This window comes from Musca domestica, unplaced genomic scaffold, assembly GCF_030504385.1.
Source record: "Musca domestica strain aabys unplaced genomic scaffold, Musca_domestica.polishedcontigs.V.1.1 87, whole genome shotgun sequence".
Classification (NCBI taxonomy): domain Eukaryota; kingdom Metazoa; phylum Arthropoda; class Insecta; order Diptera; family Muscidae; genus Musca; species Musca domestica.
The window spans coordinates 2270178-2286135 of NW_026712423.1; the positions used below are offsets into that span (position 1 = coordinate 2270178).

General features: G+C 34.9%; 2 protein-coding genes across 3 annotated transcripts; both read right to left on the reverse strand.

Annotated features, from left to right (window-relative positions):
• Nucleotides 1-8542: 8542 nt before the first annotated feature.
• Nucleotides 8543-11793, reverse strand: LOC131806752 (uncharacterized). Of its 2 annotated transcripts, none has more exons than XM_059131409.1 (5): nucleotides 11483-11793; nucleotides 9322-9407; nucleotides 9019-9251; nucleotides 8786-8939; nucleotides 8543-8714 (listed from the first exon to the last, which is right to left on the reverse strand). In XM_059131409.1, exons 2-5 carry the CDS (start codon nucleotides 9401-9403, stop codon nucleotides 8599-8601), a joined length of 585 nt encoding a protein of 194 aa, XP_058987392.1. In that variant the 5' UTR covers nucleotides 9404-9407; nucleotides 11483-11793; the 3' UTR covers nucleotides 8543-8598. The 2 variants fall into 2 exon arrangements, with proteins under 2 accessions (XP_058987392.1, XP_058987391.1); XM_059131408.1 differs by having other exon boundaries at nucleotides 11423-11793.
• LOC131806751 (uncharacterized) lies at nucleotides 9322-11427 on the reverse strand. The gene has a single exon (XM_059131407.1). The coding sequence runs from the start codon at nucleotides 11412-11414 to the stop codon at nucleotides 9456-9458; it is 1959 nt and encodes a 652-aa protein (XP_058987390.1). The 5' UTR covers nucleotides 11415-11427; the 3' UTR covers nucleotides 9322-9455.
• Nucleotides 11794-15958: the final 4165 nt, after the last annotated feature.

The window sequence follows — 15958 nt, forward strand, 5'->3', positions numbered from 1 at the left end:
TTTGATCCGATTCTCACCAATTTCAATAGGGTTCGTCCTTGGGCCAAAAAAAGATTGTTTGGAAAATTTCATTTCAATCGGATAATAAATGCGACCTGCATTTTGTTCACAAGAATACATGGACAGACGGACGGACGGACGGACAGACGGACGGACATGCATAAATCGACTCAGAAAGTGATTCTATGAAGGTTCTCAAAAGTAACTATGGGTCTATCTCGTTTCCTTCGCCATGTTACAAACAAATGCACAAAGACATAATACCCTTACCACTATGTGGTGTAGGGTATAAAAAGATATAACGGCTCCATAAAAGGCGTAATTAAAATCCGATTTTTTTCATATTTGGAAATCCTAGTGTTTTTACCAACAATGGGATGGGATCTTTCTGGTTCCTCACCAATAAAGGATCACAATTTTTGATAATAACTTGTGAATCAAATCAACTTTTTTCTTCAAACTTTGTATAACACAATATTTTTACTAGCCAGAGATCTCATGTGTATAATAATATCCCATATACATCCAAACACGCCATGAAAATACCCCAACAAAAGTTTAGCCATTTCAAAATATATATACTCACATATTACATGCAAAGTTAAGAAAGAAGTCGATACAGTCCAAACCTGGTAATATTTATATTATATTTGGAACAGATGCAAAATGGACGCACTTATTAGTTGCCCATCAAAATATATTTTAATAAACGGTCACAAGCTAAGGGTATACATCTGTTGGTAAAATCGACCGATACTTTTAAACTTTGTTCGTAAGTTCGGCCGGACAGAACTTTGGAACAAAGTTCTGTCCACCATTTGGAACAAATTTGCAAATTTTCAAGAAAATTAAATCCGTTAAAAATTCTGATAAAATCTTAAAAATATATATATACGAAGACCTTGACCTGTTATACAATTTTCTTTCACAGGCTACAAGGAACTTCAAATACAAAATTTGGTGAATATTGTACCTACAATCCAAATATAGGAAGGTACTGATGTATGGGGTCTATACAAAGATCTGAACCTGCATAGACAATTTACTGTCATAGACTGTAACAACTCCGGGTAATAATATCCCTAAAATCATCAAAATACCGAATACAGGGAGGTACCGTTATATGGGGGATATAAAATATCGTGGACATTTATAGCCCATGTTCAAACTCGACCTGCCTGCAGACATTTTTTTATACCCTACACCACAAGGTGGTCAGTGTATTATGTCTTTGTGCCTTTCTTTGTAACAGGCAAAAGGAAACGAGATGGATCTGGATCACTTTCTGAGTTGATTTATGCATGTCAGTCCTTCTGTCCGTCCGTCTGTCCATGTATTCTTGTGAACATAATGCAGGTCGCATTTATTATCCGATTGAGATGAAATTTTCCATCTTGTTTGGAACATTTCATCTCAATCGGATGTTTGGTCCAAGGTCGAACCCTGCTGAAATTGGAAATAATCGGTAAAAATTTAGATATAGCTCCTGTATATATCTTCATACGATTTGCTTTTTATTGTGCACCAAACGTGAAATAGCAGCCCTAATAGTATGGCATTTTGTACATATAACCAAATTAGGCCTGAAAATAAGTATGCCCAATTTGATCGAAATCGGTTCAGATATAGCTATAGCTCCCATATATATTGTTCATCCGATTTGTTATTTTTAACCTCCGCAGCCGTAATATGAACTCTGTGACAACGATATTCAGGGAAATATATCGAATACAGCTCAAAAATACATTTGCTAAATTTTATCGAGATGGGTTCAGATTTGGATATAGCTCCCATATATAACTTCGTCCGATTTACTTTTTATTGTGCACCAAACGTCTAATATTTGTCCAAATGCGATGGAATTTGGCACATACGACCGAATTGAATATAGAAGCTAGTATGTCAAATTTGGTGAAGATCGGTTCAGGCATAGCTATAGCTCCCATATATATTGTTTATCCGATTTGTTGTATTTGTTACCCACAGCCAAAATATGCACTCTGTAACAACGATATTCAGGGAAATATATCAAATACAGCTCAGAAATATCTTTGCCAAATTTTATCGAGATCGGTTCAGATTTAGATATAGCTCCCATATATATCTTCGGCTGATTTGCCTTTTATTGTGCACCAAATGTCCGAATTTAAAAGATACAAATGCTTCGGCATATTCAGTCCTTTGAACTTTAAATTATAATCATAGCGTGAATGAACTTTTAATTGTTATGCGGAGCTCTACTGTATTAGCAAAGTGGTGTAGAGTATCATAAAGTCGGCCCCGCCCGACTTTAAGACTTTCTGTACTGGTTTAAGATTGCCATTTTTCCAGGTAGAGCTCTATAAAATTAGTTTTTGACCTTCCTCCGCCTTCCCACCTATTGAAATTGCGATACAGCTTGCGACATTCAAATTATCTCTAAGATTTCGTATTTTAAAGGCTGTATTTATACACTTCACGTCCTGTATGGGAAAACTTACTTTTCAGCTGCAATTACATATTTCGGGTTCTCTGTGATCAAATACATTCCCCGCAGAAATGTACATTTTTTCATAACCTCAGAACCTCAGAATATCTTAAATATAGTCGATTCGATTTTTTAATGGTTAAGTGTATATAAAAAGTGCGGCACAGCCTTTTTTTGGTCTGAAGACTTTATTTTGTTCTGTACCATTGTTTTTTCTTTAAAGTTGTAGATAGCACCATGGATTTCAGGATTATAAAATCTGTATTAATTGAGTAATATTTTAATTCCCACGTTAAATTTTTACTGTATAAAAATGCTGAGCAGCAGGTGAAAACCCCGTTGGATATTATTCTGTCAACTAGCAAAATGTCATGGTTGGCCCCATCACAATACATATACCTTGATGGATAACACCCCACCAAAAATTATTGACATTTCATTGATCGATCATTCAAAAACTCATCCTTTTTTTGAGTTTACTGGAGTTCTGACTTGTATGAACCGTGTGCCAGAAGGTGTCCCTTGACACAATGTCATTCAACGTAGAGGAGAGGCAAAAATATATAATAATAAAAAGGAAACAAACTGAGAACAAAATACCAATGCAAAGGTTGCAATTTTGACATAGTCAAAAGGTAAAATGAATATCATGTCTACCTCCCCCACCCTATGTTGCTGCATGATTTCTTTTACTTTTTTCCCATTGACTATTATTGGGTTGGTGTAAGCGGCATGTGGTGGGTATGTACTCCATAATGACTAAGTGAAAAATCCTACGTCCTTCAATTCCTCTAGGTTATCATGCAAATATGTTCAACGTGTAAGAAATACAATAATATAGTCTGAAGTCAAAGTACAAAAGAGGATATAGCAAAGAAAAAAATAACAATAACAACACCATTAACAAAAGTTCCCGAACACCATCATGGAAAAAAGAAAACAACAACAACAGCAAACAATGAACGGAAACACCAGAGACATTTTCCTTGCCATCAACAGCGATCATTGCACGGAGCAAAAGTTCATTTTTATTTTGTTAACTGACAAAAAATAAAGTTTGAAAATATGTTGCAGTTGCAACGGCACGAAGAATGACGGTGGAGGAATCTGCAACATCACCATCGTCATCGTCGTCGTCATCATAAACGAATAACAGACACCAAGTCTTCTCCACCGATGAAGTGTATAATTCTGTTGTCTGCTGTTTGAGATATCCTTTAACTGTAAACAATATGTGCATGATTGTTGTGGAGAACATTTATTTAAATTCTTCCTTTTTTGCTGGCGCACACAAACGTCAGTCGGTAAACTTACAAAACCCTTAACATAGCCTTTTATTTTGGTGTTTTTATTGTCTGCATGGTTGAATGACTCGGCTGACATGAGTCCATCGGAATTTGTACCGGTGATGGTTGGTAAGGTTTGTTGAGTTTTTTTTTTTCACAAAAGCAAATTGCACAATATTGCATATCGAAATTGAAATACAATTACAAAAATCTTGGGTATAAATAAACATGAGAAAATTTTTATGTTCGGTGATAACGACCATGTAATACTGACGCTACAATTCGTCATGAATGGTGAGAATGAAGACTAAATTCCAATACTGAAATATCCTGTGATCATGACGACGATATTCCAGTGCAAATTTTCGGCAAGAATATTGTCCATATTGGGGTATGGAGGGGTGGAAATGGGAGTGGAAGCATAATAAGTAAAATAAAAAAAAACAGGGGACTTATTAGTTGTATGTCGAAATTTTTAGTTGTGGAACTTTTTTTGCTGGTGACTCTATAGAACTTGTAAATCATTAAATAAACTGTTCTTTATACACTTCTCAAGGGCTTTCAGTCCTATATTCAATTCCCGTCCGCAGACTTTAATCTTCATTTTTCGCACAGAGTATATAATTGATATTTAAAATTTTTAAAAAGTCACAAATGTATCCTTTTTAGAGTAATTATAGCTTTAATTGTCCTTTAAATAGTTTTTTTTTATAAAAAAAATAATTGTTTTTCTGGTTGTCTTTCAAAATATGATCATATTTATGGTTATGACATTAATGTTTTAAAAACTGTTATGAAAATAACACACAGATAATTTATACAACATATCTCTGACAACCAGAGCTCCAAGAAAGGGTTTTTGAATCCTTAAAGGACATTTTAAGCTGTATAAATAGGATTAGCATCGTGTTTTGGCCCATTTCCGGCGAAGAGCTTGCTTGAAGTGATCGACACATTGGTATTTTTTGATGGTATCCAAAGATTTTGGTGGCCATTGTGCGCTGGAAATGAAGCGAGGGACCTCATTTTGTAACCATTTTTGGATGGTGCGTGCTAAGTCCTGTTCGAATGTCCAAGGTCTGCGGCCAACCGAAGGTGCACATTTTTAGGTGACCTCTTTGGCAAGTAAACACGATCATTTTGTTTGTTTACAAACTGCTGGACAACGAATGTTCTCCCATCGGAGAAAATCAAATTCGGCAGTTCACCACTTTCGACCAAGCGAAGCAACTCTTTAGCTCTTTTGGGTCTATTTTCTTTCTGTTGCGGTGTAAGTTCTTGCACTTTTTGGAATTTCAATGGCTTTACCCCGAGCTCATTTTTCAATATTTGCTGAATGGCATATTGCGATATGTTCAGCTCACAAGCCATTTTTCAGCCACTACGACACGGGTTTCGATCAGTCGCTCCTTTACTTTTCGAACCATTTCTGCTGATGTTGTTGTTTTCTTCCATCCACTTCCTTGACGTCAGGCTACGCTACGCGATAGTACGAGACGCAAAAGATTTATTCATATTTAAATACTGGAGTGCTCTAACGATAGCCACTTGTGGTTTTCCAGCCAAGTATAAAGAAAGTGTGATTTCTCACATTCTCACGCTTGAATTCCACGACGAATAACTTTTTTTCTGGAAAATTCTCAACAAAATGCTATTAAACAATATAATGAGCTGTCACTGGAATAATTTTAACAGCTGTCGGACGAGTGGCTTTGAAGTGACAGCAGTCTAAATTTAGTTGCAGTTTTTTCATCTCACCCTGTATTGCTAAGCTTTTTACAATACCAAAAATTGAGCTGAGTTTTCACATGAGGCTATTACTGGTGTTCCTTATCATATAAATTTTTAACACTCAAATTTAAGCCTGTTGCTGAAAAATAAGATGATGCAATTAAAAATATCTACAAACGACGGTAGGGGCAAATCTGTTAAAATATTTGCCATTAATATTTATTTCTATTTAGAAATAGCTTTGGAGTCACTACTTATAATAAAAGCTGTGCCGCTTACATAAGTCATATTTGTGATTTATCAGGCTTTGAAACCCAAACAACATAAATCTATTAGTACGTGAGGTACATGAGGTCTATAAGAATACCATTTTCAATACCAAAAGTACTGCAAACCTAATACACATCTGTGTACAATCTTAGCGACCTACTTTATTTCGTTCGGAAGCTACAGTGATTTCTACAGACATAGGAATTTTATGCTGATCAGAATATATATACTTTGCGGGATCAAAAATTTATATTTCGATATTATGGTGGAGGGTATAAAAAGGGGGCTCTGAAACGCTCAAATTCGAGCAAGATTCAGCCTTAACTGGAATTAGAGCGGGATTACTCCTGGGCGTAGAAAAAATGAAATGAAGTAAACACTACTTGCTATGCTACACGAATGAGAGCCTGTATTGTTGGCTTATTTTTGAGTGGGAATAAAATCTCTAGAAATCGAGTACCAAAAGCTACAAAAGAAACAGCACAGTATATGGTAATGTAGTTGTTTTGTTGTTTTTGGACACAAAATCAATCAAAAAACTAATCCTTCTTGATTTCCGTTCACAATCACCTCTTAACCCGGTCCACAGCAACATCAAAACGACATAACACAAACGAGTGGAAAGGTAGTTTCTTTAAAACTAGTACACTTGAAGAAATCCCGCTCGAGAATATTTTCAATCCTTATCAAACGACCGAAATCGGCGAGGGGACCATTTCAGCCAAGTAAAAAAAGCTGAATACCCTACACCAATTGGGAAAACATGGAGTTAAAAAACAACAGATAAATACGTGGAAAAATACTAATAAATTGTCGAATATAGGGAGATACCGTTATATTGGGTCTATACGAAGACAGGCACCTTCATGGCAAATTTTGACACAGACCTCTACAATATTCAAATACACTTGAAATAATGTCGCAAAAAGTATCAAAATACCGAACATGGGGAGGTACTGCTGTATGGGGGCTGTACGGATACACGGGCCTGTATAGGCCATTTTCTGTCACTGGCTGTAGTACCTGTCATTCGTAACAGCAAACGCGAATTTGAAAAATTTTCGGTGAATAATATCCCAAAAATCATCAAAATACCAAATATACCGTTGTATGGGGGATATACGAGAACGTTGGCCTGCATAGTCAATTTTCTATCACAGACTGTATGTCCGATTACGAAGTGTAAATGGGAAATGTTAAACAATTAAGGTAAATAATGTCGCCGAAATCATTGAAATAGGGAATATAGAGAGGTAGCGAAATACGAAACATGAAAAATTCCTATAAATTATGTCGCGAAAATAGGGAGGTACCTTTATATGGCGGCTATAGAAGACGTATGGCTATAAAGCTCATTTTCAATACCAAAAATTCTGCAGATCAAACACACATATGAGTAAAATTTTATCAACCAAATTCATTTCATTCGGAAGCTAGAGTGAATGTTACAGACGGACGGATATCGCTAAATCGACATAGAATTTTATGCTGATCAAAAATGAATATTTCGAGGTGTTACAAACGGTATGACAAACTAAATATACCCTCCATACTATGGTGGGGGTGTAAGAAGCATAATTTTGTACGGAGGGATACCTGACACGTAGCAGGATCATCAATGCATATACCATAAACCAGTAAAGGAAGTCTTAAAGTCGGACGGGCCGACTTTATGATACCGTACACCACTTTGCACATTTAGTACAGCTTCACATAACAAATAAAAGTTTGGGAATGGGGAATTTGTGAGAATTAAATCATAGCAACTATGATTATAGTAATAATTAAAAGTTCAAAGGAACTAATATATGGGAGGATTATCCTCCTCTGAATCGATTTCTACTAAATTTGCGAGGCATTTTCGCCTTTTCAATTCGGGCTTGTATTATCCATTTGGTACACAATTAACTTGAAATAGGATAGATATATATGAGAGCTATATCTAGATCTGAACCGATCTCGATAAAATTTGGCAAAGGTATTTTTGAGCTTAATTTTATATATTTTCCCGAATATCGGTACTACTGAGTCCATATTACGGCTTTACAAGGCAAATTCAACAAATCGGATGAACAATATGTATGGGAGCTATAGCTTTATCTGAATCGATTTCCACCAAATGTGACATAATGGTTTCTAGACTCAATTTGGTCGTAAATACCAAATTCCATTCCATTTGGGCTAATATTTCACGTGTGGTGCACAATAAAAAGCAAATCGGACGAAGATATATATGGGAGCTATACCTAAATTTTAACCGATCTCGATAAAATTTAGTAAGGGTATTTTTGAGTTATATGAGTTATAAATGTTTCCCCAAATATCGTTGTTACCCAGTAAAAAATTGGATCATCCAACGATTAATCGTAGGACGCTCCTTTTCGAGCAATGGAGTACTCCTTAAATCTCCGACTCTCTTGCATTTTATACTCTTTTTTAACATTGCATGTCCTAGGAGGCGAGCACTCCTTTTGAGCTCCCATTGGATGACAGACGGAGTACTCGTTTTCATCTCGGAAAGGAGGACAAAGGGAGTAATCTTTGTTATCTCCTGAAAGAGCATAGACGGAGTACTCGTTTTCATATCGGAAAGGAGGACAAAGGGAGTAATCTTTGTTATCTCCTGAAAAAGCATATAGGGAGTACTCCTTTTGATCTCGGAAAGGAGAATCAAGGGAGTAATCTTTGTTATCTCCTGAAAGAGTAAAAGAAAGTAAAGAAGTAAAAGAAAAGAGTAAAATAAAGAATATATATTTTATCATTTATTTTTAACGAAAAAAAAACAAATAATTCATTTTTGTACTATAATTTCTTATAATTAAAAAAACATATTAAATACTTTATTTATTTAGATTTTAGGCTGTAGGTTTGCCGGTAAAATGTTGCCTTACATTTGCGAAAGGCCAACTTAAAAGATTTTTCAAATTCAGGATAAGTTTCGTAGGTGTCTCTGAGTGATTCTGCAAAAATAAAGGAAAAATAAACATCATGTACATATTATTTAAAACACGTTATAAAATCAAGCTATTACCGAAATAAAAAAAGTTAAACAACCGATATTTGTTTATGGCTGTCTTATTTTTAGCTCCATCCCAATTTACCCGAAGCAAAATATTGTCACCAATCATTGCATGTAACGCCTTTTCTATTTTGTCTTTGCCAAATTTTAGTTTCATATATGATATCTGAAAATAATTAAAGATAAATATAATTAGGTTTTAGTACCAAATTCACTTAAATTATGCATTAAAAACTCTGGCTTACCACTTCTGATTCAGGCTCGTTATTAACTAATTGTTCTGCCGAATTTAATTCCTCTAGTGAATTTATTGGAAAAATTTTGAGATCCTTGCTAGTTGGGCGTATGTGTTTAACGACCTGTTCTAACAAAATTGTCTGTTTACACATAATTTTCTTTAAAGCTTCGACTTCAGTTTGAAGGAGATCAATTTTGTTTTCCAATTTTTTATTGGTGTTTTTTGTTTCATTGTTTGTTTCTAGAAATGAACATAAAATCAAATAATTACTATGATAAAAAATATAAAAAGAGCTATGAGTTAACATTACCTGCGACATTATTCGGTGTGCTTTGTACAGTTTCATCCGTAAAAACTGATTGAGTTTGGAATATGTTCGCATTAAAATTCATGGTTCTTAAGGTAGAAAAATAGTTTGAAATATAGTTTAAATATTAGTATTTACTAAATTTGACAGTGGTGTAGAATAGGAATAAATACAAAATATTCCCCATCAGGTACGCAAAATATCTTGCAATATATGTCACGCATGTTAATTTTCTCTCGGTGGATATTTAGTGTTTTCGCCTTACAAATTCCTAAACACTTTTTAGAGTCCACTGGGTACTGAAACAAGCTTACTGCATCTGTAAATGCGTTACCGACTACGTATTCTTCGCCGCTATCTACCAAGAAACCATATACTTTAATTGGAACCATACTCATAGTGAAGCAAAAATTGTCAGGAGATTTTCCGGATAAGAAATATGTGTCGAACTTGTATCTCATAAACAAGTTGTTTCTGTGTTTTTGCCCAAGTGGTAAGAATTTAGGATCATTTGTTTTCAAAAGCAAATGCCGCTCCATGCATCGATTATTTAGCTGTTGGCTAATGTATGATGGTTTCCGACAATCTTTTTTTAAGGTTTGCAAAAAGTTCTCATATTTATATGATGAAAAATTTTCTACATTTCCAAAGTTTTCCACGCATTTCGCCAAATGTAGTAAATTGTGCACGTTATAACTGATCTTATCACTTCCATATATCAAGGCAAAATCGGCAACAAAAGCTTCCATTAGTTGTTGAACGCATTGCAAATTCTTATGACAATTTGAAGGACACGAAACCATCCGATATGCTGTATGTAATAGTAAAAAGTGTGTATATAAATCCTCATGCAATATGTTTTTAAAAATAATTATTCCCGTGTAAAGCACAACTTGCCGGAATTCCTTTGCCTTCCACCTGCATACCTCGTCAAATAGTCTACCTTTTCGAGCAAACTCCTTTGGGGTATACTTCGCAATATACAATATTTTGCGATTTAATTCATTTATTTCCGCTACATTTAACTTTGATTTTGTATGCTTGTTTTGTAAAATTAAACGCAACATCTTTTTAAACACTCCAAGGTCAATCAAATGCATAGTGTCAAGCGGAAATTGTGTGACCATCTTAATGTTGCATAATTCCAAAGGGTGAGTTTCGCTACGAAATTGCTGTATGTGATATGCTTGACTTTTTCGTGCTAGGAAAGCTTCATCAGTCCTGGCATTTCCGGGTACTATAGCATAATTTAGTCTCTTATTTTTATATGAAGCTTCTTGCTCACATTTCGAACATCCTTGCGCAGAAGTGTGTCCCACTGTACCGGTTAAAAAAGCCCTTGCAGGTGTGTCACAAACAAAAAGTCTAATTTTGGGTGTAAAGTATTTATCACCAATTTTAAAACCTTCATTTTTCAAATAGATGTATTCCTCCACAAATCTTTTTAAGAAATCCTTTACATCCGGAGGTTTTGATTTACCAATATAAGTAGCAATTAAAAATGGTTGTGAGTTTTTGAACTCTGAGAAAGAACATAAGATTGGCCATAATGACGTTGATGAGCTTTTATAAAGCGGCATTCCATCCACAAATACATCAAGAAGTAATTCGGACTTTGCATTCAACAGCAAGTATTGGCCATGCATCATCAGCGCTTTTTCTAATCCAAAATGAAAATATTCACCTGGTGGCATTTGTGATATTGACGGGCTCTCATTAGGGCAATAAGAGTTTTCTGCATATAACGCTTTCAACAATGTTTCCTTGCATAGTGCAACATTAATACCTTCACTTTTTAAAATGCTAAGAAGCGAATTACAGCATTCGTTGGAAACGCGATTATTTATTACCCACGAAGCAAGCTTCCGATCAATACAATCTTTTTTTTCACTGCTGAAACTCGTATCATTTGGATTCATTTCGTCATGAATATTAAAGTTTTCCGATTGGCTACCCTCATTTGATGACTGATTAATTTCTATAGGTGCCGAAAGTTCCTGATCAGTAAGAGTCTGCCGAGTACAATTTGAGAAATTTTCAATTTCTTTTTTTACAAGCCGTCTAAGATGACGTTTAGAAACAAAATTATCACACATTATTTTACCAATTGATTTTTTTAATTACACTTTTTTAATTTTTTTAATTACACTTTATTTACACTTACAACACGTGTTTCACTTCAGACGGACACAAGAAAACTGAGCAAATGGACGGACAACCATAAAGAAATAATCGAACATGACGAAAGCAACAGTTAAACAACAGTTACATCAAACAAAAAAAAACATGCCAAAAATGCTTTGATGCATCCCTTATTGATCCATTTGGAGCATAAGGCGAGACATCAATTTTTTTCCAACTTCGTGGAATTTTTTGGCAAAACAAAATTCATACATTGCTCGCTTATTACTCCAAATGGATGAAGAAATCATTACTCCTCTATTGCTCGGTTGAGGATTACTCCAAATATTTTTTACTGGGTACAGTGTGCATATTACGGTTGCGGAGGACAAAAATAACAAATCGAATGAACAGTATATATGGGAGCTATATCTATATCTGAACCGATTTCGATCAAATTTGGCATACTTATTTTCCAATCTGGTCTTACGTGGAAAATTCCACACTATTCGGGCTGATATTACAAGTTTGTTACGAAGGTATATGTGGGAGCTATACCTAAATTTTGAGCGATTATCTTCAATTTCAATAGGGATCAAACAAATTATTTGTGAACAATTTCATCTGAATCGGCCAATAAATGCGACCTGTACTTTTTTTACAAAAATATATGGACAGACAGACGAACGGACATTCATAAATCTAATCAGAATATAATTCTATGCAGATCATCAAAAGAAATTATGGGTCTATCTAGTTTCCTTTTGCCTGTTACAAACAAATGCACAAAGACATAATACCCTGACCACCTTGTGGTGTAGGGTATAAAAAGTAGGTAAATGTTTTTTGGGAATAACAACAGAAAGTAAACCTCGTGCCACCCTCCACCTTGAATATAAGGGTGTATTAACTTTGTCATTCCGTTTGTAACATCCCTAAATATTCCTACGACGAATATTATAACCCTATAAAGTCTAATCCAATCCTATAAAGTCTAAATCGATTTAACGATGTCCGTCGTCTGTCTGTTGAAATCACGATAGAGCCCACATTTTTGACGTAGAGCTTAAAAATTTGGCAGAACGATTTGTGTTGTGTCTAGGATGGTTGGTATTGAAAATATATCGGTCCACGTTTTGGTATTTTTGTCATATTTTTTCACGGATTTTTCCAAAAATTTGTATTTATAGTTCGTAATGGGTTCTAGCCCCTGTGGCGGAATATAGTATTTATAGGTGGTTTTGATTCTAGCCACTGTTTCCACGGATTTGTCTAAAAATTGGTATTTGTAGTTATTAATGGGTTCTTGCTTCGGTGGCAAATCATTGAAAATTTAGGTCCACGTTTTCCTATAGCGCAAATATAACGATACCCATCGATACCCAGTATTTTGATAATCCTGGCCACATTTACCCACGAAATTGTTTCAAATTTGGTATTTAAGAAAATTTGGTAGATGACAATACTTGTCTGTAGAGGTTCCCGTTTTGGTATGGCCCCCATATAACGGCCTCACCCACTTTATGGTATTTTGAAAAGTTTAAGAGCATTATCCAAACGGTCTTACTCGTATTTGTGGTTTAAAATGGAACACGTTTGAATACTTTTATAGCTTTATATAAAAATATGTTTTTACCCAATTGTGGGGGGTATTCAAAGTTCGGTCCCATCGAACTTAATGTTTTTCTTTATTTATTTATTTTTTTTTAATATTACTGCCGAATAAAGTCGTCAATGTTCATAAAGTAAAGATTCTGTCCGGCCGAACTTGATGTTTTCTTTTTACTTCATTTTTAAATATTACTGCCGAATAAAGTCGTCAATGTTCATTATGTAAAGATTTGGAAATTTAACAGCATGTCCCATTTGTAGCTGCCGAATAGGCAAGTTTGGCTATAACAACTTATTTACCTTACCTTGACCAAGAGCTAAATTTGCATGTGGTCATAAACTATTCCTATGAGTTACAAACGGAATGACAAACATAATACACCCTCCATTTTATAGTGAAGAACAAACCAATTATTCCGCAAATAAACTTCAGATAATGAAATATTAAATGTTACTCGATATTCCACCATTAAAAATCCAGAAATTTTCACTTTGATTGAAAAATTTGTTACAAACTGCACAAAAAGAAGTCCTTGGGAATGGTTGTTTTTCTTTCTTTTTTTTCGTCCTTATGTTTCTTTGAATTCTGTTCATCATTATTCTCTGACTGATGACTTGAATAAAATCTGACAAATTGTTCATACTTAATGCGACACGCAAATGACAATAAATATTCGTGTTTCTTTTAATGGCATCGGATAAAGCAAATGAAGAAAAACTCGAAAACAAAAACAACATTTGGAGAGAGATATGCATTTAAATTAAATTCGTTGAAATTTCTTTGGTTTTTTTTAGACGACGAATGAAAATTACCAAAAACGCCACAACCACCTAATTTTGAATACTCCCACCACCACACTCTACCCACCTTCCCTCCCCCCATAGAATTCTCACTTTTTTGTCACTCTTTGTTATACAGGCTGTTATTGTTAACAACAAAACCAGATAATCCTTTAGCATAATAATAAGTTTATAATACAACAATGACACACAATGATGTCAGTGCTGTTGCTAGCGATTTCCCCGTCCCATTCATTCCCAGTTTGCTCTACTAGTACTACTACTTCCGCGCTGATGTTTGTCGCTGAAATTGGTTTGAAGTCGTAAGCGGGAGGTGGAGGCAGGGGTTTCTGATAATGCTTCTGGTAGTTTTTACGTTAAGAGCATTTGGTGATGAGAAGCTGCTTTTGGTGTTTGTGCATAAATTGCCAACACTCGTAATAATTTACAAATTATCACGAAACCTTAACAAAAAAATATAACGAGAACAGGACTTTTATAAATTACCCGAATACTGAAGCACAATAAAAGTTTCGGTAACCAAACAAAAACAACAACAACAACAAAATGCACAACTTTATTAAAAGTTATATTGTATAAATAAATGGAGGGTTGTATGATAAATCTGGTTAAATATAAAAATAGTCCCAAATACAAGATCGAAAGTTTATAGCTTTCTGAAAGTTCGTCTTTTTATCCTCCAACCTGGAAATGAGGATTTATTAAATTTCTCATTCCGCTTGTAACACCTCTAACCCGGTACTTCCAGATGATTGGTATTTTGATTAATAAGATCATGTTTTCTATCGATATTTGTAGTTCATAAATGCTTCTACTACTTTCGTCGGAACATTTCCCATATTTGTCCATTGTTGAATAATGTAACACAATTCATTAAAAAAAAAGAATATCGAAAGTAGAAGTTATATGGGGGTTATACAACATCGTGGGCCAGTATAGATAATCTCCTGTCAGACGCGATGACGTAAACCTACTGAGAACACCGGCAAGCATCCTTGATATAATTCCTTTGAATAATGTGAATAAAATCATTCAAAGAGAGAATATCGTAGATGCGGTTATATAGGGCCTTCCAAAAATCTTGGACAGTTCTCTTTAAGGTTATCTTTTATATACAGGGAACACAATCTACCAATTTTTTTTTTCCAAAAACCCCTCAAAACACTTGCATTTTGGCGAATTTCCTAAGACGGATATATCTAGACAAACAGGGAGTTTTATGCCGATTTCAAGGAGTTAGTATGGTAAAGGGCATTGCAAGGAAAAACGACGTAAAATCCGGTCACCCACCATGATGACTTATGGCCAATGGCTATACCTACATTGATTATTTACCGGAAAAAAACCGAAATATACAACTACAGCTAAATTAGCTGGAAATCTGGACAGAACCCATCAAATTTCTAACTCAAAAAGCTGAAAAACGAAAGTGTGAAATTACCAGTTTATTTGAGATATAATTGGGGCATAAAGTTCCAAAATACAAATATCTGAAGTTACTACTATATGGGGTCAATTATATAACTTGCACTGACATATTTCCATACCAAAGAACCTAAGAACAGTTTAAATGCCTTAGCAAACTTTTAAAACTCTATTGTTTAATAATGCGCACTCAATGGCGATTTAAACAAAATAGCATCCTGAATAATATATTTTATGGGGTCTTCGACGGTTATTTCTAAGAGCTGCAAACAGAATGACAAATTTAAAATACCCTCCATTTCATGGCGTAGGGTGTTTAGCTCGGAGGGGCTCCGCCGATGGGAGTAAAAGGACGAATGCGTCGAGCAGTGGACCGTAGGGTGGAATGTAAAAGATAAATAGAAACCCAAGAGTTTTCCTTAGAATTAAATGCAACGATTTATTCTTAGTTTGGCAACAATATGCCTCTCTATGCACAACGATATGCGCTTGCAAACGATATTGCGGCTGTTGTCCTTCCGAATGACAGCGAAATACTACTTGATGTCTAAAGGAGACGAACGGACGGACAGGTCTAAATCGTCTTAGAATTCTACGCTGATCAAGAATACAGGGTGAGATAAAAAAACTGCAACAAAGTCAAACGCCATAATATTTACTCTTTTTAGTTTTGTGCACATAT